At 40.9% G+C, this 27376-nt stretch overlaps 2 protein-coding genes across 3 annotated transcripts in view; both read left to right on the top strand.

Moving 5' to 3' along the window:
- The first annotated feature begins 537 nt into the window (after positions 1–537).
- Positions 538–2048, top strand: LOC130687226 (uncharacterized). 2 transcript variants are annotated; one of them, XM_057510367.1, is made up of 6 exons: positions 538–610; positions 827–936; positions 1001–1100; positions 1169–1353; positions 1423–1473; positions 1549–2048. In XM_057510367.1, the coding sequence occupies exons 2-6, from the start codon at positions 850–852 to the stop codon at positions 1630–1632; spliced, it is 507 nt and encodes a 168-aa protein (XP_057366350.1). In that variant the 5' UTR covers positions 538–610; positions 827–849; the 3' UTR covers positions 1633–2048. The 2 variants fall into 2 exon arrangements, with proteins under 2 accessions (XP_057366350.1, XP_057366351.1); XM_057510368.2 differs by having other exon boundaries at positions 550–614.
- A 12723-nt stretch (positions 2049–14771) lies between these two features.
- The window catches only part of LOC130687205 (uncharacterized), a 27258-nt gene continuing 14653 nt past the window's right edge, over positions 14772–27376 (top strand). Inside the window, exons 1-2 of the mRNA XM_057510344.2 lie at positions 14772–14924; positions 25861–27198. Of these exons, the coding sequence (XP_057366327.1) occupies positions 14838–14924; positions 25861–27198 (1425 nt within the window). The 5' untranslated portion in view covers positions 14772–14837. The remainder of the gene's footprint in view (positions 14925–25860; positions 27199–27376) is intronic.

The following is a 27376-nucleotide window of genomic DNA, read 5'->3' as shown; positions in this document are numbered from 1 at the left end:
TGAGGGCCAATTTTGTTATTTATTTTTCCCTTTCGGTTTTTAGTACAGTATCGTGAACGTAAAAGAATAAGAAAATATACGAATTCGAAGAGATCTCGTTTTTCGCCGATTTTGACAAAAGTGTTAAGGTCTATAATAGCCTTTGCACTTTTTCATTTCTGGCCAAATTTCACATTTCGCTTAAATTACATGATTTCGATTCAGAATTCAATGCTGATCACGGAAATCAAGTTTATTTTTCAATTGGCGTTATAGTTTTCGAAATAAACGAAGAAAATGACCGTGGGAAAATTGCCTCAAAAACCTGCAAAAACTGACACTCTCTGGAATTGGTTGAATATCACAGCATATACTCAAAATTGAATGCTGATTCCGGGAAAATTGTTATTTTTTTCATTAAGTCATTCATTTTTTAAATATACCCAATATTGGACACAACGCTAGCGCGCCAGCACGATACAGCGCTAGCGCGATGCAGTACAAATATTGGGATGTGGGGAAAAGCTTGTTGCTAGCTCAACAGGTGGCAGCTATGATTATTCTGCGTTGTTTAAAAACCAAACGAGTCAAACGGTAGGGCGGGTCCATTTTTATTTATCTTACGGAAAAAGTAGGTAAAAAACGAAAAATTATCCTATATTTTTGTGCATGTTTGAAGCATTTATATGAAGCATGTCAATTAAATCGTAGCATAGCCAAAATTTACGAGAATCAGCTACTTTTTTCACAGATCGCTTCTCGAGTGAACTGTTCACCGTTGTTTTGCTTCCAGTTGATTACTGTTGATTCCATATGTTTTTACCTTTACAACTCTTCTTGTTTACAGGATAATTTTATTCACATCTCATAATGCCGTCCATATCATCATGCTGGTCTCCTTGTTTTTGGCACATGAATGTGCGAGAAGGCACCTTTGCTGTTGCATTTTACACAACGGTAAACAGGGATCTTCCAGTTGTACACTGTTAAAAAAGAAACTTTAATTTGTATTTTTATCCAGTTCTTTCCAATAGTTATCATAGCATATACAGCCTATGTGATGCGTGGAGGTGATTCTTCACAGTTTTATTTGCCCTACTTTGAAGCGGATGTAAAAGACAGTAAGAAATAGCAATCAGCTGATAGATAGATGGGTAATGCATAGTTCTTTTTTTTTTTTTTTTACCAGCGATGCAGTCCGGTGGAGCAATAGTGATACTGTTTTGCCTGATATTTATCATCTGCTCTGGAATGTTAGTGCAAGGTGTTAGAAAAGAGTACAGAGGTCTTTTCTTTCCTTGGATGATTTGCATGACACTTGTTGTTCTATTTCAAGCTGTTTACGGTCTATGGATCATCATCGGTTACTACATTGTAAGTTGGTAATTTTATGTTATACTTTGATTTTCAATCTCACCAAATATTTTGCCTCTGCATCTGTAGCTATGGAATGTATTTGTCTCAATCTGCAATTGGTTTTGGATGGCTGCCAATGTAAGTTCTCTGCCAGTTTCCTTCCAAATAAAAATCTAATCAAGATCTTGTTATCCTGAATTTAAATTCCAACAGATGTATTTCTTCCTGTGTGTATGGAGCCAGTACGAGATCGTGACAGAAGTGCAGGCCCGCCACATTGAGCTGCTCTACCCGTAAAAATGTATACGACGTGTTCTTCTCTCCTTTTTCTCTTTATTACCAAGAGGTAGATCCGTTTGGTATGTTGTTGTAGCAGCTCCAACTGAGGCCAAAAGAAAAAAAGTAATCTCGGCCCATAATCTCGACCCTTAAATCTCATGCAACATTTATATCACCGTCGCTGTCAATTGCAATGATTGTGCCTTTAAAACAGGCCCCGGAATCGGGTCCTGAATGCAGCAGCAACATCGTTATCACGTGAGCAGATCCTTTTGACCCTTGTTTTCCTTTTTTTTTTCATCTCCCTATTGGACACTTTTTTTTTTTTTTTTTAAATTCTCTCACGACTCTTTTCTACCACCTCTTAACAACTCCGTCCATTCCCTGATGTCATTCCAAACCAGAAGAAATTTGAATACATGGCTTTTATAAAGCTTGAATCGTATGGGCCACGTTACACGCCAATAGCAGGTACATAAAATTTCATATCTTTTTTTCCGTTTTGATTGAACAAGTAACCGGCAGCATATTTAGGGTGGAAAGAGAAAAAAAAAAAAGTTGATGAGTCAATGTCTCTGCCCGTCAGATTTGATATTTTGTGACGGCCTACTAAAAAACCTTTCTCTGTGTCTCTCACACACACAAAGTAGAGTTTGAGTTTGTGAGAGAGAGTATAGCCGGCTGTCGGTGAGATCAAGAGATGCCGTCGAGCATCCGTCAAGGATGTGAAGCTGAGGAGAAGAAGGAGGAGGAGGAGGAAAAGTAGAAAGGCGTGTTGAAATTGGAGACTGTAGGAACCTTCTTCTTTGCTCTTTCACTCTCGGCTTTGGAAGGAGAAGAGAAAAAAAAAAAACTGAACGCACGATAAGATATGTGCACACTTTGGTACTTTTCCCCCCTCTTCTCTGTATATAGAAACCCCCCCTTGCAGTTTCAGCAACTCCAAAACAAAACAAAAAAAAAAAAAAAAACGGTTTGGTATACGACTGTGGGTAAGGAGACGAGACCGGGCCAAGATATTCATCGGCCCGGCGCGCTTATCGGTGCCTGTAAGCCGAGCCCCCCATATAGTTCTTCTATTCTCTACACTCTTTCTTTTTTTTTTTTTGTTGTGTACAATGGCAGACACAACAACAGGCAGAATCTTATAATACTTCTTGCTGTGTGTTGTGTATATAATTCCCCCCTGTGCTACTTTAACCCCCCCATCTTTTTTTGCAGCGAAAAACTGTGGCGACACTATTTCTTTTGACAAAGTTCATTCCAGTGTTTACGGCCCGTTTTTTTTTTTCGTGGCATTAAAAAAATGGTTTCTTACCTTTTTCACCCTTCGATCATCTTTTTTTTTTTTTCAGAGGGGCAAACGTCTCCGTTTTTTTTTTCTTCAGGTGTTGGCCAGATGAAGTGGCTCCAGGACACAATATCCAGCAGCAGCCAGCAGGGTGTAAACGTCGTTACGTTTTTCTTACTTCTTCTTCCGCCAGCAGGTCGTCGTTTCAACTTTTTACGCGACCGCTTTTTTTTTTTTTACTGGACACATCATATGTTAAATAACAAATGAGGAGAACGTGTTCATCTTCCTTTTTTTTTGCCACAGAAATTGCTTTTTTTTTTTTACTTTCTCCCTTTCATAGGGAGACACAAATGGCTTTTGAAAATGGCGCTTTGTGCCGACACTATTTCATTTAACGGCCTTCTTGACAACCTTTGCCGGGCTATTCTGAATGGCACATTATTCCTACCCAATTTTTTTTTTTTTTTCTTCGTCTTTTGCGTTTGGAGACAGGATTACAATATCGTCGTAAGGAAATACATTCCAATACGTCGTCGGACGATAGATTCTAAAAAGGTTTAAACCTATTAAAGAAAAGCCCCCCCCCCCCCCCCGTTTCAACAACAAAAAAGAGGAAGAATGTTAAAGAAGAAAGTCCCCTTGTATAACGTAATAGTAGTAGAAAAAAAGCTAGTAATGTGTATTATCTCTGTGGGAGCACACAAATTGAACTTGTCGCCATCGGGGTCGTTCTCTCTCTCATTCTCGACATGTTTATAAAAATAAATATGAAAAGAAGGAAAAACTTGTTTCGAATGCAACTAAATCCGTGCTTTAGTGTTGTTGTTTCTCTGACTGTTGTAATCGCTTTTGTTGTGTTCTTTTCTTCTCCACTTTCCCGGTTTGCTAGTAATTGGGTGCGTGATGGATGATTGAGATCAAAAGCTGCTCTTTGATATCCTTTTACTTCCCTCCTGGTGTGTTTTGGGAAACAACAACAAGAAACGTGTTGCTCTTGTTGCATTATTCGATTGTTGTCGGTACTGACTGGGAAAAAAACAAAACACGATCGTCTATGGCGCGCGTCTGTCACGTTCTAGCAGACAGTCATCACCCATTTTTCTAAGAAAAAAGAAAAGAAACACGTGTAGATTTTTTTTATTGTTTTAACTTAAGAAAACCGACCCAATAAGTCGTAAAAAATTTTTACCATAAAAATGTGGAATGAACAAGGGGCGGAGGAAAATGTGGTTAAAGTTTAACGCAGGTCACTTTTGTACGAGCTCCTCCCTTTATTGTGTTTATTATACATGTACACACTCGTTGTTTTGTTTGGGGGGGGTAGGGGATCGGCAGAAAATGGCGCGAGGGGCGCCTCTGTCGTTGCTCGCCCCCCCCTCTCCTCCCGCCTTTTCCATAAAAGAAGATGGAGGCACACGGCCTACACGTTTGTTCTACTGAGCGCGCGCAGTTGCTCGTTTGACCGGTGCCAGTTCGGACCTATTTCCAATTCGTGTCTGTGCCAGTTCGGACCTCTATTTCTAATTCGTGTCTGATTCTCTTTTTTTCTGTTGAAAGGAAATATTAGATTCTTGTGCAAGGAAAGCACGTGTTGTGTGCCACATTACATTTACAGATTTTCATTCACAACTCAAAAAGTGCTGACATTATTGGGAACTTTTCAATCAGTGGCCATAGGTGACACGTGGGCTGAAGGATTTCCCCCACCCCATGAATGTAAGTGAATTTTTGTTTTGTTTCGAGTTGAAAACTGTTGTCTTTCGTGATAGTATGCGTAAAATTTGGAATGCCTCGTCGTCATCGTGAAATTTAATGGCTGGTTGTCGAAAAAAGTTGTTGTTTTTCCTGTTGGAATCGCCACGCGATGACGAGTCACGTCTTGAATACCATTTTGTTTTTCCCTTTTCTCCCCCGCCTCATTTCAATACCAAATCCATGTTCTTTTCTCTCGCTCTCTCTCTCTCTCTCTCTCTCTCTGTGTTAAAGAACTATGGCTAGTGTATGATGCAGCTGGAGGGCGGGACATTCAAACAAGAGTGGCATTCTCTGCTTAAAAAAAAACAAAAAAAACGAAGAGAATCACATCCCCCATTTTTACTACTTTTTACATCTGGCCAAAAGGCCTACGAAGAGCAGACGAAACGATCACAAAAGAGGGTGGTAGAGAGTCAGAAGGGGGGACTCCATAAATTATCAAACGTATTTATTATTCACCACGATTGTGTGTGTTTTCTTCTGGGGGTAGTTCTAGTAGTAGGGAAATGGCCATGGGAAAAAAAAAACAAAAATCTAATGTAGATAACTTTTTGTTTTCTTCCTTCCCCATCGCGATATGTATCGATGAGAGAGAGAGAGAGAGAGAGAGAGAGGAGAGGGGTCGTGCACACACGAGGACCGCCTCTAATGGGATGTGTGAAATGATGGATCATTCATCGTTTCTACCTCATTCCTTAAAAGCGTTTTGACCAATATAAAAGAAATGATTTGTTTTTGGTTTTCTTTAAAAGCGGGTGAAAAATGTGTAACAAAGTTTCTTTTGTGCGGCCATTTTGCGACATCAGGTGACTCATCGCATCATCCACTTACCTTCCACGAAAACTAATTTTCTTGATTTTTTTTTTTTTTTATCGTCTTTTTTTTCAGTGGCTGAAAAAAAAAAAAGAAGACTAATTGTGAGGGCCGTTTTGGTCGTATCTCATACGACACTTAATTGTTGATTTATTCCTTGAACATGAAATGTGGAGGGCAAATGAAAGCAGGCATTTTTCTGATCTCTTGTTGATTCTTCTTTCTGTTGAATTAGGCAGTATAACTAGTAAAAATTTGAATATTTGACGACTATCGGAGGCGGTCTATGAATAATCAAACGAGATTTAAATTACATGAAATTTTCGACATTTTTGGAACTGAAGGAATATCGGTGTTCTCGTAAATGAGTCGGGGCTTTGCCTCCAAGGTTTTGGTAGTTCGTCCTTCATTTGAATATTATACCGCTAGACTACTTTTCTTTTTCAAAAAGGAGATCGTCTCGTAATGATAACAAAGTATCTGAATAGAGGTGGGGGGGAGTTAGGAGACTGGAATACATTTTTCATGCGTATAAATTGCGCCCGTGTCTACATATTTTGAGCGGGACACACGTTCATTTGGGGTCTGACTCGTTGCGTTCTCATTTGGCCCCTCCCTACACAGTTTCCTCTCCTACCGCATTTCTCAACTAATGACCATCATCTGCGTTCGTTTTCCTTTAACGTGTGTCTGCGTGTGAGTCAATTATTATAATGAGCATCAAACGAAATTGGGGAACAAGATTTTTTTTTTTTCTTTCAGGCATTTTTCATTGATTTGTTATGAAATTGAGTCGAGACGATTTCATTCATCGGTAAAGAACAGGGGGGGGGGGGCGGCTATTTTTCACTCAATTTGGATCGCCATCTTTGTTGATTCTACCGAATTGTCGCAATTGTCACGGTGTGATAATAAAATTGTTTTGTTTTTTTTTTCTGCCTTTTTTTCTGAATGGGAAAAAGGTCAAAAGAATTTTTATTTTTTGTCGACCCACCCAAAAAGAACCCCCCTCTATGTTTGGGGGGGGGAGAGAAACTTTTCTTTTTCTTTTATAACTTAAAGAAAAAAAAAATCGTTTTCTCCCCCCTCCCACCAAAACCGTCCGGAACTAAAGAAAGAAACGCAGATCCGATGAAAAGTTCACGACCCCCCTCTCTTCTCTAACTCACTGTTCTTAACCTTCTTTTCATTTCTCCATAGAGTACACCTTCCTTTTTTTTTTTCTCTCTTTCGTCCTTTTTACACACACACTACTGTCTCTTCTTTTTGTGTGTGTGTGTTTTACCACCCTCTGACATAATGTCCGCGTCAGACACGGGCGCTCGTATGGTATGCACGTGGGCCTTTTTCTTGTTGCTCCGTTTGCCGCCATCCTTCACAGTTTTCGGAAAAAAAGAGAGAGAATTTGTGTGGAATTGTGCGGACTGGAGGAAACGCTAGAAATCTAGACGAGGTTTAACAGTTTGAGGAAATAGAAACAAGAGAACTTAAGGGGGGGGGGGGTGTCGGATTCTTAACGCTATTTTTGCCTTCTCTTTCTACTACGAGGCTACCACCACTTTCCAATAATGTATTGATGACTTAACAGTTTTTTTCCCCCTCCATTTGGTTCATGAATCATTCCCCTTCTTAAAAAAAAAAAAAAAAAAAAGAGCCCCCCGTCTTGCAATCGAAATCTCGGAAAGCAATCAAAGTTTGAGATGCAATCAGCAAGGATTTTTTTTTTTCCCCCTCTGGAATGAAAAGTTGCAGAGACAAGGCACCTCGACATCATTTGTCTTTGCCGGCTTGACTCGATGATTACTATTCCCAGCTTTTTTTTTTTTTTTTTTCAACGCAAACAAAAATTGAGAGCGAGTGTAGGAGGGCAAACGTTTCCCCTATCGTTTTTTTCTCATTGCCTGCTGAAAATGAGGAGAAACAAAAAGCACAAAGGAAGGAGGAGGAAAATGAGGTTCATCTTTGTATTTGCTCTGATCCGGGCTCTCTCTCGATGGATATGGTGGTTTCAAACTCTTTAAGCCACCCCTATATGCTGAAGTGCATATCCATTTTTTGTTTCTTTAAGTTTAAAAGAGAAAAATAAAAACGGTTCTTGGGACGAAGACACCCCACGGAGTTGTTCCAAGACACCCAACAGTTTCTTCTCGCTATGTAGATTCTTTTTGATGATTTCCCTTTTTATTTTCTACGTTTTTTTTTTTGTTTTTTTTTTTTGTACAAGACGAAAGAAGCAAAAGATCGTGGTGTTGCTCTCCTTCAACTGGCAACATTTTGAAAAAAAAAAGAATATGGGGATTTTTTTTTTTTTTTCATGTTTATCAGTCGCTTTGCGATAAGCATCTCACACACTCGACTTTTGTGTGTATTCGGTTAACTCTTTATTTTTTTTTTTTTTTTTTGTCCAGTAGAGTTCCAGTAGTTGGGGGCTAGATGATGTTGTAGTTTGACATGTCTATTGGACTGGGCGATAAAAACACATTCCCCTACTCACGTTCTTTTTTTTTTTTTTTAAATGTCTTTATTTTTTTTTTGAAAAGGCTTCTCTCAAAAAGAATATTTCCCTTGATAAATGATGGAATCTTCAAGTTAACCCCCTCCGCCCGTGTCTCTTTCTCACGAGCTGCCCCTCTTTTCTCCGCCAGGTCAAACGGGTCATTTTAAAGAGCAGAGGATTTCTCTCTCTCTCTCTCTCTCTCTCACAGGAGTAGCAGGGCGGAGATCACATTTCTTCTTTTTTTTGAACGCACAAAAGTTAGAGCGGTAAAAAAAAAGGTGATGGATCGGAATTCATCAATACAAAAACATGCCCCCCCACCCGTCTCAAAAAAATAAAATAAATGGAGCACCGAAAATGTTCGATTGGCCATTTACACTAAGAGGAAATTTGAGCTTCTTTGGCCGCTCCAATTTCTTTTTCCCATTTTTTTTTTTTTTGAAAAGATAAAACGATGTCCTTGTACGTTCTGAAAACATTTTATTCGATCGCAATTGAATAGAATGGAATTTCGTTTTGTTGTCGTTCGATATCAATTTTTGAATGCATTATAGCCACACAAAAGAGCCTGAATCTCATTTTGAACATTTTGAGAATCTACATGTTGTCTATATAAAAAAGAAAACCTTTTTAGATATCAAAAGTTGTTGCCTATACGTTTTTTTTCCACGGACTATCTTTTCGTTGTTGTGCCGGACGTCGGGTAATTTAATCGAGAGAAGGGGGGGGGAACAACACACGTCAAGGTCTTCTTTTTTTTCGGTACTTTCTCTTCCCAATCGTTTGAGCGCCTCTTGTCTGAACGATGCTCCCGAACCTCGAAAACAAAAAAAAAACGATAGTCGTTCAATCCTTATTGATTCCACGTCCTGTTTTCTTTAGAAATGACATTTTTATTCAATTAAAACGATGCTGCTCAATAGATGGCGTTGAGTTTTGTTTTGGCGTCCTGCGTCGTATTTCTCTCGGGTCTTATCTCAATCCCATTTGATAGGTCGTTGACAAGTTGACGAAACGTTTTCGCTCTTCTTTTGTTTTTCTTTCCACGACAGAAGCGAAGAGGAGAGAGAGAGAGAGAGAGAGAGAGCCGTTAGACCCAATTTTAGAATCTGCTGCTCTAGAAAAGGATTTCGTTTCCCTGTTTTGTTGTTTTCAATTTTCAACCGCAGCAACACGTTTCGACAATTGAGTGGGGGTTCGCTACTACTAATGAGGTTGTTGGATGTTGTTGCGTCCCGTCCATCACATGAAAGCCGGCTGGCCCAGTTCAAAGGTTGTGGACGAACGAGGGGGGGGGGGTTGGGTGTAGTACCGTCGTAATTGATTTTTTCTTTCGGCCCGCATCTGTGCCAGTTTTTGTTTGTTTGTTCCCAGCAAAGAGGCGGAAAGTCGTTATACATTTTTTAAATTTAGACCCAGTCAATAACAAAATAAAATGTTCAAAAAAAGAGTTGAATGTTTGTGTTGAAATGACTACGACCGCTTTTGAATTTCGCGTTTGTTTTTTGTTGTTTTTTTTCTTCTTTTTTTTCCTCTCGTGCCACTAAATAGACAGCTGCAAGTCATGACGTCATTTGACGGCTGGAACGATGAATCAGCTGCTGAAATATCGCCATTTTGGTTGTTTCTCACATCGGGACCAACACGCACGATTTTCGATTACTCATAGTGTGTTGTGTGCCCTTTTGCGTTCGGTCGTTTGCGCCATCGACGCACAATTTTTTTTTTTTTTTTCGCCCTCCGCCAAAATGTCCATAAGGTCGTCATGCCAACATCCAAATAAGGAACTGTTTTTGCAATTCTCCGCTTCGTTTCGCTTTTGGATGCACGAACCTTCTTTTTTTTTTCATATCACACAACCGCCCCCTTCTTCTTTTTTTTTTTTTTTTTTTATTTTTGCTGGGCGCGGTCTCCGCCTTTTTGAATAGTTAGGGGTCATTGCATTTCGGCTAAATAGAAAAGACCGGATATGTGGCATCGTCGGTTTTTTTTTTTTTTTTTTTTTTGTCGAACCGAAATTCGATCTTCTTCGATTTCCTCTCGTTTCGACCAAAAGTCGCTTTGCAGACGAGATAAAATGTTGAATGGGAAAAAACGATGGAGACGGACAGGAAGGTGTGCTGCGTTTGAAAAACGCATCTCGTGGTTCTGGCCGAAAGTGCGCAGCTGCAATGCATTCCTGAATCAAACGGAGCCCGTACGTGAGCGATAACAAAAAAATCATTTTTGCCGTCTGTGCTCCGACGATTGCGCGTGATGGAGCAAATCGAGGGGGGGGGGAAATAAAATAAGAGCAGCCCCTATTGGCTGCCATATGATTTGGACGGCCTTGAATGGACTCACGCCGCCTGTTGAGAATCCTGTGTGACGTCGCGCTCGACTAACCAACCGGCAAGGTCGGTCGCTTCCTTTTTTTTTTTTCGATAAAAAAAAACAAAAAACATTTCTTTCCTTTCCAGCCGTGAGCGGATTCTTTGTGATGATCATTTTCAGTGTCTGTATGGTGTACGTGTGGTATAAGCAAGAGACAAGGGGGGGGGGGGAATGTTTCAAAAACAAATGATGTATCACCTGTTGTTGGTAGCCGTCATCCGCTTTCACCTTCTCCAGATGATTTCCATTTAGTTATTCAATCGGTGACAAGGTTTGAAATTCATGGAAAACATTTTTGTTTTCCTGTTTGAAATGACGAAAATTATTTGACCCTTCTTGTTTCAAGATTTTTTTTTTGTTTTTTATTGAAATCGGTGGAGATAACGAAAATGCTGATTGGCCCTATCGATTTTGTTAATGTACTTCAATTTGATTTTTTCATGGTCGTGAGGCTCGTTGACGTCGTTTATATTGTGCGGTGCTTGCGTTTCTCTTTTTTTAAAAAAAAAAAAAACAAGTCGCCGCTAGACTTTTTCTGAAATTTACGGCAATCGCCGTGTCCTTGTGTTGGGGCGGTCCGTTGTCATTTTTTTTTCCCCGGTCGATCACGTCAGCTGATCACGAAGTTCCCCCCACCTTTTTTTTTTTTTTTTTTCGCGGGGACGCATCGGTCGCACACAAATGTTCAACGGCGGCGCTGCTATCGATATGTAAAGAAAAGTCCCCCCCCCCCCTCTCTCTCCCTCCCAATAGTTTCAGGGCGGATAAGGCGGGCCGTGAAGGAAGAGAGGGGGGGGGGGGATATGTGTTTAAACTACACAACGAACCAACTGGTGGCTTTGGGCTGTGTGTGAGCCTTTCCACCACCCACAGAGGATTCATTTTTTATTTTTTGAACGCGGACGACGTTTGGCTAGTCAGTCGTGTTCCAGACCCTGGACGGAATTGGTCGGTTGTTTTTTTTTTTCTTCGTGCCGAGTCGTAAAGTGCGTTGCTTTTTTTTTTTTTTTCTCAGGGTTTAATGCGAGTGCGAAAGAGTTGCTTCTTCGGTCATTTGTGAACGCGGAACATTGGTGAGTTTTCAACAACCAAAATCGGATAGCAGAAAGAATTTCGGATTTTGGAACGCATTTCTGAAATAAGAGGAAAAAAAGAAAAAAAACAAACAAACAAAACGACAATGTAATTCGAAACGCGATGATTGTGTGTAAGTCAATTTTTTTTTTTTTTTGGAAAATGAAATGTCACGACCTAGTTCATTCGAGAAACACACCCCCCTTTATTTCGGCCGACGTTCAAGTTGTTGTTGTTGGCCAGCGTTTTGTTGTGTCGCACGGACAAACAGCTGCACAACATTTTCATCCATTAATAGAATGTTTTGTTTGACTATTTTGACGCGAAACCGCTTCCGCCTTTTTGTATTCCGTTTTATTTGGGCTGAAATTTCACGAAACGTTTGCAGCGTGACGAAGGCTCAACTGTCGAATTTCGTTTCGGATCCCCCCGTTTTTTCTCCTCTAATTTTTTTTTTTTTGCCAGATGTGAACTTTGCATTTATTTGTTGTCTATCGCGTAAATCGGCCCCTGGAATTTTATCGCTTTGATGAACCGTATCTCCTCTTTCTTTGATTGAAAATCGTATTAAAATCAAACGATACAAGAACTTTGCACCTTGTCTGCTGTCCTATCGGCCGTAGGAATTTTTTTTTTTTTGTTTTGTTATTATTTATGCTCCAGTAGTAGCCAGCTAAGTTGTCACTGCTAATCAGCATAATGAAAATACCCTGAACAAATAAAAAAAACAAAAAAAAAACGAGACAGGTGTTTTTCGAACGTTTAAACATTTTTTTTTTGGGGGGGGGGGGGTGACGTCATCAGAGAGTCAAGCGAAAGAGAAGAGAATCAACAAAAATAGCCGATGAAAGTAGAGAGAAACGTTTTTTTTTTTTCCTACAAAGATAAGGAAAGTTTAGAAAAAAAAAACGAAGAGAATTGTTGATTGTGACGATCCCAGCGTCCGAATCTCCAAAGATGACGTCATTGCACAAAAAGAAAAATAGACTTGAGATAACCCACGTAGAGGCATTTGCATATGTCGTGTCACACGTTGGTGATCAATAACGGTACACACTGCAGTATAAAACGGAAATGGACTCGTTTCTTATTTACGTGTAATTTTTCGGGGTTTTTTTTTCCCCCGACTGCATTACGTCTAGTACGCCCTTGTCTCCCCTCCCCTTGTTCTCGTCTGTCGTTTAATGTGTATACACTCGTGTGTGTGAGCGGCGGCACAGCACGGTTTTCCGGTCTCGGAAAAAAAACAAAAAAAAACAGGGAAATGTTTTTTTTTTTTTTCTAAAGAACCCTTGAAGGTTTGTTGTTTTATTTTTACGTTGTGGCTGGTTGCCTTGGTAACTCCCAATATTTGAAATTACACTTTTCGTTTAAAATCAAATGATGATCGTCTGTTTGCTGTTGTGGAAACGCAGAGGGAGAGGGGGCAGGGATCAGAAAATGACAGGGCAAACAGAAAAATTCTTATGAGGATGAAAATAACTTTTTTCTTTTTGTTATTGAATATTTTGGGGCTTTTTTTTTTTTTTTTTTTGTAGCCGACAATCAGTTTTTTTTTCTTCTTCAAGTGACGTTCTCCCCTCTTGTGGTGCTCGCAGTTGAACTTCACGGAACGTCAACGTTTTGAATGTTATGTTCTCCCTCCGAGTTTCTTTTTCTCTCTTCTTCCCCATTGGTTTTAAAGGGCGAGAGGGGGGCAAAAAAGAAAGAGAGAGAGAGAGAGAGAGATGTGTGTTATTAACACCTGATAGAGTCAGTACGTGTTGTATACTTGAAAAGAAGAGAGGCCGAAGGGGACTCTATCAAGTGTTGGATTTTCTTTTAGCCGTTAGGTCGAACAAAAAAATTGTTTCTACTTTGTTGTGTCGTGGTGTGTGGGCCCGAGAATCTATTTTCTTTTTTCTTATTCAATCACATTTGAAAAATTCATTCTGACGCTTTTGAAGCGCCACCAGGTGTCTCTCACGGGCGCCATTTTTTCGATGGACGCAATGGAACGAATTCGAAAAGAAAGGCCGTCACTTATGTTTAATAGTCTAAAACTATCGGTAGCGTTGACCCCCCCCCCCCCATACATTTCAATTGTAAAAGGGTGCGTGACGTCACGCTCCTATCGTTCATCACGCACACGTTCCCTTTTTGGTTGGGCTACCCACCTTCTTTTGTTGTTGTTGTTGTTGTTTTACGATTGACAAACGCAACATCCGGTTGGGAACATTGTCTCCCTCCCCCCCCTTTATTTTTTTTCCTACAACAATCAACTTAAAGTTAACTGGAATTTACCTGTTCCAAAAATCCAAGAAAAACAACAAAACTTTCTCTATTTTTATTTGTTCAAATCTCCAAGTTCGTCGCTTTTGTATTTTTTTTTTCGTGGTTGGTGACTGGCCAGTTGAGCCGGTCATGCGTTCATCAACTGTTTTTTTTTTTTTTCTGCCGAAAAAAAAACAAAAACTGAATGATTCTTTCCAAGAGGCAACAAGGCATTGAAACGTCTCGCTCTTGATAATGACTTTGCTCGTTCTATTCTTTGTCTACTTGGTAGACTGGTGGCTTCCTTCTTTTATTCATCAGTTGAAAAGGGCAGAAGCACACAAAAGTTTAATTAGGAAACCAGTCGGTCGTGAAGTGAACGTAACGAGCCGAGCAGACGAGCTCATATCCCGTTGGAGCTCGCCAGTGAGCGAGGGGGGGGGAGCCCTTCCCTGTTTGCTCTTTTCCTTTTACAGGATTTTTTTTCTGCCAGCAGGAAATTAAAAGGCAAACAATTCATAAGATGGCGATATAAATGTTTAAAAGCGTTTGTTTTTTTTTTTTTGTTTTGTTTTGTTCTTCTTTTGTTAACATTCTTGAAGAAAAAAATAAAAAGGAAAGTCGCCATGTTTATACACCGTTGGGGTTTTTGTTTTGATGGCTGTCGGCCCATTTCCCACTCTTTTGTTTTATTTTATTTTTCGAACGATGAATAAATTTAGATGTCTAAACACCTGCAATCCTTTTCCAATAAAAAAAATAGGATCCCCCTCTTTTTTTTCTTCTTTTTTTTATGGATTGGCTATTTTTCGAAAATAAATTATTAATTTTTCTTTTCTTTTTTTTATTGATTTATTTTTGTGTGTTTACTAGAGAGGTGGGAAAGAATGCGGCCGATTCGATCGGGTAGTCCCCTGGATGGAGACGACGGCCAGATGGCGATCCGTTCCATAACTGCCAAAGGGAATCGCATGGAGGCAACGAGACATTTGGCCGCCTTCGACGTCGGTTTATTCTCATCGTCGTGTTGAACTTTTTTCTTTCCAAGCGCCGATTTCAGGATTTTTCGTGTTCCAGTCGGAAATACGAGACCCCGACACAAAGGAAACTGAGATTTTCTTTTTTCAACCAAGAAAATAACAAAATAATAATTACAAAAGAAAGATGGCGACCGTGAGCGATTCCCCGTCTTCTTCAACAACGTGGACCGATCCCTACAAGGAATTCGAACTCTACCTGGAAAAGGCTAACGTAAGTTTTCTTCTTCTTTTTGTTTATTTATTTTAGCTCTTGGCGGTTACGTCGGACGACAAGTTTGGTCGATGCCCATTTTCGAAGCGGCCCCCAATTTTGGGGATACAAAAAAACAAAAAACAAAAAAAATCAAATCGAAAAGATAATTCGGGAGATGTAGGGGGGGGGGAAGCCACAATTTTTTCAATGTTATGAAACAATGGTATTTTTGACGTCACACGCGCGTTTTCATATTTTGGATAGCCAAAAGTAGATGACGGGAGTGTCACGACTGCAACACGTAATTCTTTTCAACGCTATCTAACGATATCAACTTTTCTTTTCTTTTACGCACTTCCTAGAAAACAATAACAAACGATACGCTCGTGTGTCTCAAATTTTTTTGTTTGTTTTTTAACTTTTTTTTTTTTTTTTATCGTTCTTTTGTTTTCGAATTTTTGATTAAAGAGGAGGATGGTAATTAAAGGGATTTTTTTTTTTTTTTTTATAACGCGGCCTTCATTGGGCGTGTCTGAGCGGTGTTGCCAAAAAGAAAAAGGCATTTAGATGCCAGACTTCAAAAAAAAAAAAAAATAGATGCGGGCCATCCTCCTGGGGAAAAATCTTTTGATGAGCACAAAATGGCGTGACTTAAAAAAAAATGTTTCGGTCAGTTGAAATTGAAATTTGTTTTTTTTTTTTAATGTTTTGACCAACGGAGGGAAGAGGATAGCGTAAAAAAAGAACAAAAACCCAGCGATAAAAATAAAGGAAACGTGATTGAAATAATGAATCCCGGCGTGAGAAGAGTGGGAGAATATGAGAATGTAATAGGAGCGCTGCCGATGCCATTTCTATTCCCACCTCATTAATTCCGCCTCAAGGTTTTTTCTCCTTTTTTTTTTTTAAATTCCGATTTGTTTTTATTTTCGTTTGTCATTTTATTCTTCTTCCTTTTCTTTTTCGTGTTTCTTGTCGGCAAAGATGTATCCATGACTTGCTTCCCCCCCCACAACTGGAGGTCAAGGATTTTTCTTCTTCTTTCCGTGTTTTTTAAGTGACACAAAGACAAAAAAACAAAACAAAAAACAACTTGAGAAAATTTCAAATCCGGCCCATCTTTTCTTTTGGTTCGGAGCTTTTAAAGATTAAGGATAACATGGCGGCCGAACGCGGGATTACACGAACGATTCACTCCCACCCCACCGACGCGTTCAATTCTCTTCGTTGTTTTTTTTTTTGTTTTGTTTTGTTTTCAAATTAAATCGACTGATTTTCGATCCGTCCGCCAACTTTGATGATCCGATCAAAACGTAATTGAGTTAATAAGATACAAGAAAATGCTATTTGTCGCTATCGGAAAGTCAATCGAGCGCGCAAGTGTCGATCCGTTTTTCCAAGCGAACGCCCCCTTTCATTTTTCAAATGTTAAATTGAGAAAAGAATTTGAAAAGCGTTGCGTGCGTGCGTGCGTGCGTCAAGGAGCGTGAAAAGAATTTCTGAACGATCGCGTTTCTCAATTTTTTTTTTTTGTTTTGTTTTCCCATTTTTGTACGCACACCTTGGCCACTTGGTTTTCCGTCCGACACGTTGCCTTTTTTTTTTTTTTTTTTAAATTTTTTAAAGGACGAATTGTGTGGAATCTTATTCGGGACACGATCGTCAGTTAAAAAGGCAATCGAATAATAATTGACTAACACAAAGTTGCTGTTGCCACATTTTTTTTTTTTCTCGATCGAAAACGTTTTTAATTTACAAAAGAGAAGGGGAAGGGAGAAATGAGAAACAGCGGGAGTAAAAAAGGCGTGCCACTGTTGCCAAGTTGTTTTGTTTTTTTTTTAGCCTAAGGTCGTTTTATTTCTATTCAAATTGTAACCAGGATGTGTTGTATATACTAGAGGAATGTTGTTGACTTTTCGAATAGCGTTTTCTCTTAAAAATGAGGAGTTGAAAGAAGAAGAAGAAGAAAAAAAAAAAAAAGATAAAGAAAGAAGAAGGTCAATGACAACAATGACGCGTCGAAAAAGAAAAAGAAAAAATGAAAATATTCTTTTGACTGTGGAACACATTGGGAACCTGTTGATTGTGAGGTGTTCATCATTTCACTCCGCCTGTTGTTGTATGCAGATATCCTCATTAAAGTGAAGCCATTTTTTTTTGTTTTTGTTTTTGAACGATGATGAATCATCAGGTTTTCGTGACACGAACCGTTCAGGTTTCGACCGATTCTCGTTTTCTCTTGAAATCAAAAAGATGGCGTCCATTGCGGGGATTGGTTGGGTGGGCAATGCATTTCACGCGCAGACGGACGCGCAAGTGTCTTTCAATTGGATCGGTTGAACGCACCGAAAGGCAACATCACGTTGGATGGGTGCGATCGCGGTTGGTGGTCAACCCGTCAGCTGTTTGATGTTTTCCTTGATCCATTTTTCTCTTTGTGGTTTTTAATAAATAAATGTAAAAAGAAAAATTCGGAGGGGGGTGCTGGACGTTTTGGGTCGTATTTGCCTTTGGGGGTCGATCGTTTTTCTTGTTTGAAATGTTTTTTGTTTTTTTTTCACGGTGGCCCTCGGCAGGTCGGCCAAAAGGAACTATTTCAAAAAATACAAAAAAAAAACAAACAAAAAACAATTGACTGATTTCGCAGAAGGAAGAAATGTAGCGATCGCATTACTCTTATCTCGGGACATAATGCGTACAAATCAAAGGGGGAAGCGGGAGTAGTTTAGTTTACGATGCCAACTCGTTCAGATTGAAAACTGACCGGTTTTCTTTCGTGCGTGAACGGGTTTTTTCTTGTTTTTTTTTTTTTTTTAATTTTCCTGTTGCTAAACATTTGGGCCGTCTCTTTTGATTGTTCCGCGTAACGTCCTCCAGTTGGCAGCATTTCTTTTTTCAAACGTGACATTTAACGACATTTAGATGATTATTCAAATGAAAAACGACTCGAAACACCTGACCAGGTTGCAATTGAGAGCACCTCCTTTTCTATTTGATTTGAAAAATAAAGAGAAACGAGGCCATGTAACGAGTGATTTGCGGCTCGTGCGTGAATCCAATTGGTTGCGACGTGATGGATCGACGCTCATTGAGGGTGCTTTATCCGCTTTGAAAATAAATCGTGAGTGGCTCGAAGGCAGCACCACCTCACGCACGTTCAGACACCATCGATTATCCCTTTTCATGTTTCTTAAAAAAAAAAAAAAAAAAAAGAAAAAGAAAAATGTGATTGATGATTTCATCACACCAGACGACATTGTTACATCAAATTGTGTGTGGGGGGCTCTTTCGAAATATCCAAGTAGTTCACCTGTCGTTTCAAATCTATCCCTTCCGCGCTACTTTGTTTCTGAACTATTTTACAAGAGTTGGGACGCCTGAACGGCTCAATGAATTGATGAGGACAACTCAGAGAGAAAAGATGAGCCACCGGTTTTTTTTTTTCTTGTTTATTTTCACCGCCTCGGTCCAACCTGTAAAAATAGTTCAAATCCCTTTTTTTTTTCTTTTTTTTTTAAACCGCCGTAGCCGCTGCCCTTTGAAAACAAAAAGTATCTTGATCAAATAAGATAATACTATTTCTTTTCTCTCTTGTATATATTTATTTGATGTATGTTAAGAAACAGAGAGAGAGAGAGAGAGAAAAAAACTCGCAACTTTCAAACGTTACAAATGTTTTTTTCCTTTTTTTTTTACCTGCAACACAGAAAAAAAAACATGTAGAACGACACGCCCTTCTTTTCGACCCTCATCATCCGCCCTGATGCGTCGGTCCTTCTTTTTGGTCCACTGAACGAATTTTTCTAAAAAAAAAAAAAAAAAGTACAATAGATGGATGGCCGAGATAAAGATGCGATCGGAATTTATCCAGGGCATATTGTATTTATTTTTTTTTTAAATAATTTATATGCGGGAGCGATATGAAACAAGTTGATGCCTTGAAAAAATTCAAAACTTTCTCTTTTTCTCGGGGGAGGGTTGAGTGGGTTGTTTGAACGCAAGACCAAACCACCGGTCATAATTTGAAACAAAAGAATATCTGATCATTTTGCGCTACATGCAAATTTTGCATGGATTGTTTTGTTTTTGTTTTTTTTTAATTGTGGAATGACTTCATATTTTTGAGATTTGAATCCGGCACGCCAGCCACCAATTGCTTGGCCCTACCTTGTGTTGTTGTTGTTGTTCTTGCGCTGGTAAGTTGGCCGACCGAAAATTACAGTCATTGGCCGACACACACACACACACACACCCGAGACAAACAAAAGAAAAAGGGAGGGGAGTAGAAAAGAACAAGAAAAAAGCCTCTGGCTTCCGGAATCCTTCGTCTTTTTTTCGTTGTTTATGTTTTTCGTTCTCTTTGATGGGCTGCCCTTTTGTGTTTTCGTCACGCCGGAAGGGATGCGCTCGCGTCCCTTTTTTTTTTTTTTCTAACTACTACCGAAATAATAACAATAAACTTTTTCCTTCTTCCTTACATCCTTAGGTGAGTGAAGGTAAAAAAAAAAAAAAAAAAAAAGATGGACGTGCGATGGCCGCCTTTTTTTTTCCTAACGTAAATACGCTCACGTCAATCACGTGAAATGTTCACATTTCGGGACCCGTTTTGAGGTGGGGGGGGGGGGGAGAAAATATATAAAAATAAAGTACCGTGTACGTGAGGGGGGCGTGGTCGTTTTTTTTTTTTTTTTTTCCGAAAGAAAACGGCACACGAAACGGGCAAGTTCCCTATTTTATTTAGTTGGTAGGGAGGGAGGGCGAGTTGTTATGGTGGTTCACGTGTAGAGGAAGACGATTGCGCCGTCGGCTAATTAGATCGGAGCCATTGAAGCGTGACTTGATTACATCATGGTGAGGTTGATGATCGAACTTTACCACGGCCACTCACGGCTCAAAGCGATGAGGAAATTTCAGGTCCTTTTTTTTTTTTTTTTTCTTTGATCATTTTTGGTCAACTGACCAAAAGAAACACAATTCCTTTTTATTTTATTTTTATTTTCCACGAAACGATTCCCGTTTCTCGTTCGCTCTTGTTTTTTTTTTTTTTGTTCTTTGTTGTTTAAAGTTTTCGCTTCCTTTTGTGGGGAGGGAGGGATGAAGGCAATGGTAATGACGCTGATGACCGAATGGAAATGGTCCGTGATCGAAATGCTAAAAGGCCCGGTCGTTCAGTTCGAATTGTCGTTTCCAAACAGCGACGTATTAGAATTTTCTTGATTCTATTTTTCGATTGCCTTTTTTTTTTTTTTTTTTTTTGATTTGAGAATCGGGTTCGACATAGCGACACATTCTTTTGAAATGTTAATTCGAAGGAGACGCCCTAAGAATTTGAAATTGGTTTGGAATCGCTGAAGAGCTATCGCCATCTGGCGCCGGGAAATGAATAAAGTGAGGGCCATCTACCGGCGCCAAATAGAAACTCGTTAACGGTAGTAACCATCACTGCTGACGTTAAAAAAAAAATGTTCATCATCACGATGACGTCTAACAATTTTATATTTTTGCTTGATGGGCTTGGCGGATGCGGAGCCCATTGTGCCGCATATTTATTGTCATGCAAATAAATGCTTTTGCGTGTGTGTCTGTGAAAGGGTCTCGTGAAAGGTTCAAATTTCCCAGCCAACCATTCTCGATTGTCATTCTTTGAAATGTTGATAATAAAAAATATGGGAGAACGAATCAAATGGAAAGAAAATGTCTGACAAGACAAAAGAGTGAAGACTGCAGATGAAAATACAATGGCAAATGAAAAAAGAAAAAGAAAAAGAAAAAGAAAAAAGCTTTGGTCTACGTGTCTCGTTCCATCAAGATGGACGGAAATTGCTGGCCAGACGTTGCTCACATTTCATTTGCCATTCGTGCATTGTGAATTTCTGTCTAACAAAAAAAATGAGAGAAAAAAGAGAGAAAGAGAGAGAGAGAGAGAGAGAGAGAGAGAGAGAGAGAGAGAGAGAGAGAGAGAGAGAGAGAGAGAGAGAGAGAGAGAGAGAGAGAGAGAGAGAGAGAGAGAGAGAGAGAGAGAGAGAGAGAGAGAGAGAGAGAGAGAGAGAGAGAGAGAGAGAGAGAGAGAGAGAGAGAGAGAGAGAGAGAGAGAGAGAGAGAGAGAGAGAGAGAGAGAGAGAGAGAGAAATGTGGAGCCCCAGAGCGGCCAGTTATCTTTTTTTGGGGACCCAACGCAATACGTAGAAAGTTGACACTTGTGGCGTCTGGTCTCGGTCGTGAGTCACGCTGCTCTTGGCTGTGTTTTGATCCAAGGTCATCATCATCAACAACAGACCAGCCACATAGCGAATGCAGCCATGCGAAACCTAACCAGATTTCCAAGTCCCTTTGCTCTCCCTCTCTCTCTCTTTTCTTTCGTTTTTTTCTTTCTTAACACTCCCGAAAGTTTGAACAGTTGCAACCGCCAGAAGCCCACCCTTTCTCTCCCTCCCCCCTCCCTCCTAGTAAAACATGCTGGCCAGAGCCTCCCAGTTTTCTTAGCGTAATCATAATTATTATCAGACGAGGATGACTCATCTTTGGAATCTAAAATTCAGACGTTGAATAGTTTCGCAATTTTCCACACGTGTACGAATTAAGTATACGATCGTTCGTTGAATTCAAAATGATTTAAAGAAGAAAAAAAGATGCGCCATTTGCTTTGGGTGCTGTTGAACGTGCCATCTGGCCATCCCCATCCCCTGGAGCGGCTGTGTATCTTGTGTAACTTCCTCGTGCGTCTGTTGATGCGTGAGTGTTGTCTCCAAGTGTCTCGTCCCGATCTCGGGTTCCATAGCGGCGGCTAATGTTAAAAAAAGAACGGTCCTTCGTGATGGGAAAAGAAAAAAGAAAAACAAGAAAATATTTGGAGCTTACGAAAAATGTTTTGTGCGATAACGAAATGAAAAACAAAAGAAGGAACACGGAACACTTGCAAGTCTCGCATTTTGAAAAATTGAACGTAAGAGATTAAAACGGAAGACAAATGAACACGTGAAAAACGTCCGAGTTCTCTGTTTAAGACAATTTATTATGCCATTTGGCAGGAGAGGGAGACCAACTAAGAAAAACAGTGAAACACCATTCAAAAAAGACAACAATCGATTTGGATAGACGACCAGTATGCAAATAAGCAATGCCCAAAGAACCTCCACCCCCCCCACAAAATGTGGGGGGAATAAAAATTTGAATAATCGAATAGGAAAAAAAAAAAAACAATTTCGCAGCGGTGTGTATCGTCCGTTGTTCACGAAATTTATCTATATATATATATACTGTATATAAAAAAGAAAAAAAAGTTTGACGGTGAAATTGATCATCTTGTCATCCATCGGGACCCCGGCTTAGCACCCCCGTAGGCGTCACACATCAAACCTTTTTAAGTATTTTTTTTATTTTATTTTTTTTTATTTTTTTTAAAGAAAAATGAAAGAAAAAGCTTCAGGTTAGATAATGTAATCCCTCCCTGTTTCTTCAATCCAACTCATTTTTTTTTTTTTTTTTTTTGTTGGATTAATGTGAAAAATATGAATGCTTTAATCGAACCCGCACTCTATGCTGTGGGATCCGTTACAGATAAGTATAGCGATTGCGGTCTGGCATTGGGTCGGGCCAAGTGCTGGGCAAAAACAAAAAAAACAAAAAACAGGAATGACCAGGTGGCCTGGACTTTGCTGGCCTTTATCAAAAACCATGGCCGAAAGAGTCGTTTCAAATGGCATAAATTTTGCTAGTTGCGCACTTTTTCTCTTTGGCTAGGCAATCAAAACACGAACAACAAAAAGAGTTGAATTAAAAAAAAAAATATTTTGCTAGCCCATCATCATTTTTCTCTCTTTCTCCATTTGCTCCCGCGTGAGTTTTGATTCTAATTTATTTTCGAGTGGTGTGTTGGTGAAATCGGTCCCACGGTCACGAATCCCTGGAAGTCGGAGGGGGGGGGGGGGGGGGGCAAGAAAACAAATGACGCCAGCTGGCGTAGCCAATCTGCATTTGATCTTTTTTGCGCATTTAAAAAAAATTATTTATTCATTTCATTTTCGGCGTATTGTTGTTTCTTTTTGTTTTGTTTTGTTTTGTTTTGCGTGTCAATCGAATGCGCACGTCCGTCAGCTCATTGGGTCGCAACGCATTGCGCATAATGATGGCTTAGCTTGATTGATTAGCCCTTTCGTACGCACATGTCATTGTGTGTTACGTACACTGTAACGATAATGGCTTTGACCTCAGTTCCATCCATACCCTCCGCCATTTTCTTTCACGTCATTGCGGCATTTGTTTGTTGGTGTTTCTCCCCCCTCCCCCCTTTTTTTTTTTTTTTTTTTTCTCGTCAAATTTCAATTCTCGTCTTATTCATTGCGCCCCTCTCAATCGGCCTTCTCGCTGTTATGTAGCAGGATGATTTACAAACGTTTTTTACTTGTCCGCTAGAGCGTGTTGGCCAGCAGCAGTGGCCCCATGTCGTTTGCTTGTTGCTTGGCTGGCGTGAGCGCCGTGAGTGCGTGTCGAATAACCGCGTCAGAAGTGCTCGTGTCGCGGCCGTTGGACGCACAGCCGCACCGAAAGCTCGTCATTCTGCCCGCAGTTCACACAACGACGTTCATTTGTTCTTCTTCTTCTTTTTCTCTCCTTCTTCTTCTCCTTCTTCTCCCACACTTTGCGTTGTTGCCATCCATCGCCACGTCGTTTTTTCTTCTTTGCCTTGCCCTCCACCGTGCGTGTGTGAAACGGGGCGTCCCGAAAATTCACGACACACGACCGACAGAACCCGCCGATCGTACATGGGAATTTGCGCGACAAGGAACAAGCCGAAAAAAAAAAAATAGTTTTTTTTTTTTTTTCTTTCTTTCTTTCTTTCTTGCGATGTTCGTGCGAGAGGAAGATTCTTTTCGTCTTGGACGGGACGCCGTGAATGGACGTGAATCTTTTGCGCGCTAAAGGAACACAAAACAGACGGAAAAAAAAAAAGAACCCAAAAAAACATCCGAATTTGCATGTTGGAAGTCCGTGCGTGTGGGTCTTGCCAACTTTCTCTCTCTCTTTTTTTTTTTTACGTACACCGATCCCGCCGAATAGTGTTTTGTTTTAATTTTTGCCCGCTAGTGGGTTCGTTCTTTTTCCTTTTTTTTTTTTTTTTTTTTTTGCTACTCGAGTCGCCTAACCCGACAGTTGAGTCCAGTAGTCCATTCAGGGCGAACGCTCTCGAAGAAAAGTCTCGTTTTTTTTTTTCTCCTTCATTTTCTTTCGAGTTTTTGTTTTGTTTTGTTTTTGTTTTTTTTTGGTTTTTGTTTTTTTTCTCGAACGGTTACTCTCTCTTTTTGTATTTTGTTTTTTTCCCCCTCGCCATCGCAAACGGATCCCGCAAAAATTGTTTGATTATCTCGTTTCGGCGTGAATCTTCATTGTGTGCGTTTGAGTGCCGTCTTTCTCCAAAGTGTTTCACCAGTGCGTTTTCGTGGGGTTTTTTTTTTTTTTGTTGATTTTAAGAAAGAAGTTGATTTCTTATCGGATTGTCCTAGAAAAACACCATCACAGAAGGTACACTCTATTTCTTTTTTTTTTTTCTTTTTTTTTTTTCATTTTATGCATTGCGATGTGCAACGTTCTCTCGTTCAACTCTTCCGGATTTGCGTTTCCCATGTTGCCGTTCCTCCTTTTTTTTTTTTTTTTTCGTCAATTGTCGCAGCAAATCCTTGTGTGTGTGTAGGCTTTTTTTTTTTTTTTTTTTTTTTTTTTTTTTAGTAGAGCCAGACAAGAGAGAGAGAGAGAGAGGAGTAGGAGTTTTGGTTGAATGGCCAGAAGGTTTCTCTCTCTCTCTCGAGCTGCTGCGCCCTTGCCCTTCTCCCGTACATGGCCATCCGAGTTGAGTAGGAGGGAATACAAAAAAAAAAAAAAAAAAAAAAACCTGTTGTGTGTGCAGCTGTTTTTTTTTTTTTTTTTGAAAAAAATATATTTGCATCTCTCTTTCTCTTCTTCTTTTTTTTTTCGATTTTTTATTAGCGTTTGTACGCAACGACGACGTCATCACCCAGTCCGTTCATTTTTCCAACGGCTGCCTATTTTATCTCCTATTTTCAACAAAAAAAAAAAAAACCTTCCCTTATACACACACACACACACACACACACAGATGCTCGTACAGTTAGGAAACGATATGTTCGTTTGACTCGTCCGCCTTTGGAGAAAAAGTGTAGCGAAACGGATCGTGAATGCGTTCCAGCACGGGCCGTTGCAGCCGTGTTATTTGATCTCTTTTATATATATATATATATAAACAGTATATATTTAAAAAAAAAAAAAAAATTGAACCGAACATGTGTGTGCGGCTCTCTGGTGGCAGGGGTCGAACGCCCACAAGTTTTATTTTCTTTTTTTCTTGTTTTTTTTTTTTTTGCTTGTCTACAACGTCATTTGTCTTACGTCTTTTGTGAGTGTGTGTGTGTGTGTGTGTCTTTTTTTTTTTTTTCTTCACATTTATTCAGTCCGGTTTTCTCTTTCCTTCTTCTTCCATTCTTTTTTTTTTTTTTCGAGAGAGAGAGAGAGAGAGAGAAAGAAGAATCGAGTGGAAAGGGATTTCTCAGGTATTTTTCTTTGGGCTCCGATTACGCCACACGCAACATTCTCTCTCGACTCCTGCGCACTTTCAACCTTACCTCCTTCCTCTTTTTTTTTTCTTTTTCTTTTTGAAATTTTACATCCATCCATCCATCCATCCATCCATCCATCCATCCATCCATTGAGTCTGAAATGTTCATCGGCCTTCCTTCTATTCATTTTATCTCTCGTCTCGTTCGTCTTTCGCCATTGCGACCGCATTTTTTTGTTTTTGGTTTTTGTTTTTGTTTTTGTTTTCTCACGCAGTTTTGCGGGGGTGTTTGAGTGGAAACATGACGCATCATCGTTCAACAAAGTCTTAACGAAAAGCAAAATGTAAAATTTTGGTTTATTTTGTTTGCAAATTGTGCACATCTAGGAGGAGATTGGTGCCGTTTTTCATCAGCTGGAAGTGACGGCGAAGAGAGCGGCCCGAAAGGCTTGTCAGGCGAACGTCATCGTTGCACCACCGCCTGCGCCCGTCCGTCGTGCCGCCGCTGTTCACCATCACGCGCCGCTACCGGCCAACAAGGCCGGCATCCATTACAGCCAGCGGCGTCGCGCCGGCCTGCGCGTCAGCGAGGATTATTACGTCGGTGACTTGGCCGCCACGGACGGACCGAGTCGGCAATCGCGTCTCAACAACCAGTGGAACCGCAAACTGCAACAACAACAACAACAACAACAACAGGAGCAACAACAGCAACAGCAACAACATCCGTCGCTGGCCAAAGGCAGGAGGCGGTGGGATGCGGCCGAACTGCAGCGGCGCATCTCTTGTCCGGGATTTGGGCAGGTCAACGAGCGTTGCGGCTTTGCCGACGGCGACGGCGACGGTGACGACGACGACGACGACGACGACGATTGGCTGCAGCAGCGAGGCAAGATCGAGGCGGTCGGCTTGATGCCGACGGCAACGCTGTCCGACGTGGGCGATGTCGACGTCCATCGCAAGAAGAAGAAGCAACAGCAGGCCAACAACCCGAGACGCTCGCTGCGTCGCTATCTGACGGCCGATTCGGCCCTGCAGCTGACGGACAACGGCCGGATAGCCCGGCACGAGCAACAGCAACCGGTGCACACGCACCACCAATCGCCTTACCATCCGCAAGCCATCCAGCTGTGGACGACGAGTCTGATGGCCGAATTCAACCACATCATCGACGGAGAGCTGCAACGGCTGGCCAACGACCAGCGCGGCGGCCACGTGCAGCCAGCCGGCAAGGCCAAGCGGGCCGCGTCGTCTGCTTCGCTGATGGAGACGGCGGGCCCGGCCGCCGTCGAACTGAGCCCCTGGGCGCGCGTCCAATTGGCGCTGATTGATCCTTCGCTGGCCGTCTCGGTCAACGGCGTGACGTCGTCGTCGTCGTCGCCGCCAGGCCCGCCAGGCCCGTCTGCCGCGCCGGCCAGAGGGCACGCTGTCGTCGCCTCGTCCATCCAGCAGCTGTCGGCCGACATCGATCTAGTCGAGCGTCAAATCTTTGACGATTTGGACGACTTGACGCTGACGTTGAACAGCAGCCAATCGCCCGAACTGCTGGCCAGCTGCTCCAGTTGCAGCGGCGAATGGGACAATCACAACGAAGACGACGAAGACGACGAAGACGAAGCCGAAGCCGAAGCCGAAGCCACGGCACACCCAATCGCACCGGTGCATTGCCCGTCCGAACCAACGACAGCCGATGAAACGCCCGTCCACATTTCCAGTCCGTTGTTGGTCAGTTTTTGCGCACGTCTCTCACATTTTTTTTTTAATGAATTTTTTTTTTAAATGAATTTTTTTTTTTTTTTTTTTTTTAAGAAAAAAAAAAGGAAGGGAATGCAATGAGTGTTTTAGGAGAGTCTTTTGCGAGTCACTCAACTGATGGGGGGGGGGCGGGAGGTGGGAGGTGGGA

This window comes from Daphnia carinata, chromosome 4 (assembly GCF_022539665.2).
Source record: "Daphnia carinata strain CSIRO-1 chromosome 4, CSIRO_AGI_Dcar_HiC_V3, whole genome shotgun sequence".
NCBI classification, from domain to species: Eukaryota; Metazoa; Arthropoda; class Branchiopoda; order Diplostraca; family Daphniidae; genus Daphnia; species Daphnia carinata.
This window is presented reverse-complemented; position numbering and strand designations above follow the sequence as displayed.

Coding starts and splice junctions, on each gene's coding strand:
- LOC130687226 (XM_057510367.1), top strand. CDS start 850: ATGCCGTCCATATCATCATGCTGGTCTCCTTGTTTTTGGCACATGAAT. Junction 937..1,000: donor CTGTTGCATTTTACACAACG/GTAAACAGGGAT, acceptor ATTTTTATCCAG/TTCTTTCCAATAGTTATCAT. Junction 1,354..1,422: donor TCATCATCGGTTACTACATT/GTAAGTTGGTAA, acceptor CTGCATCTGTAG/CTATGGAATGTATTTGTCTC.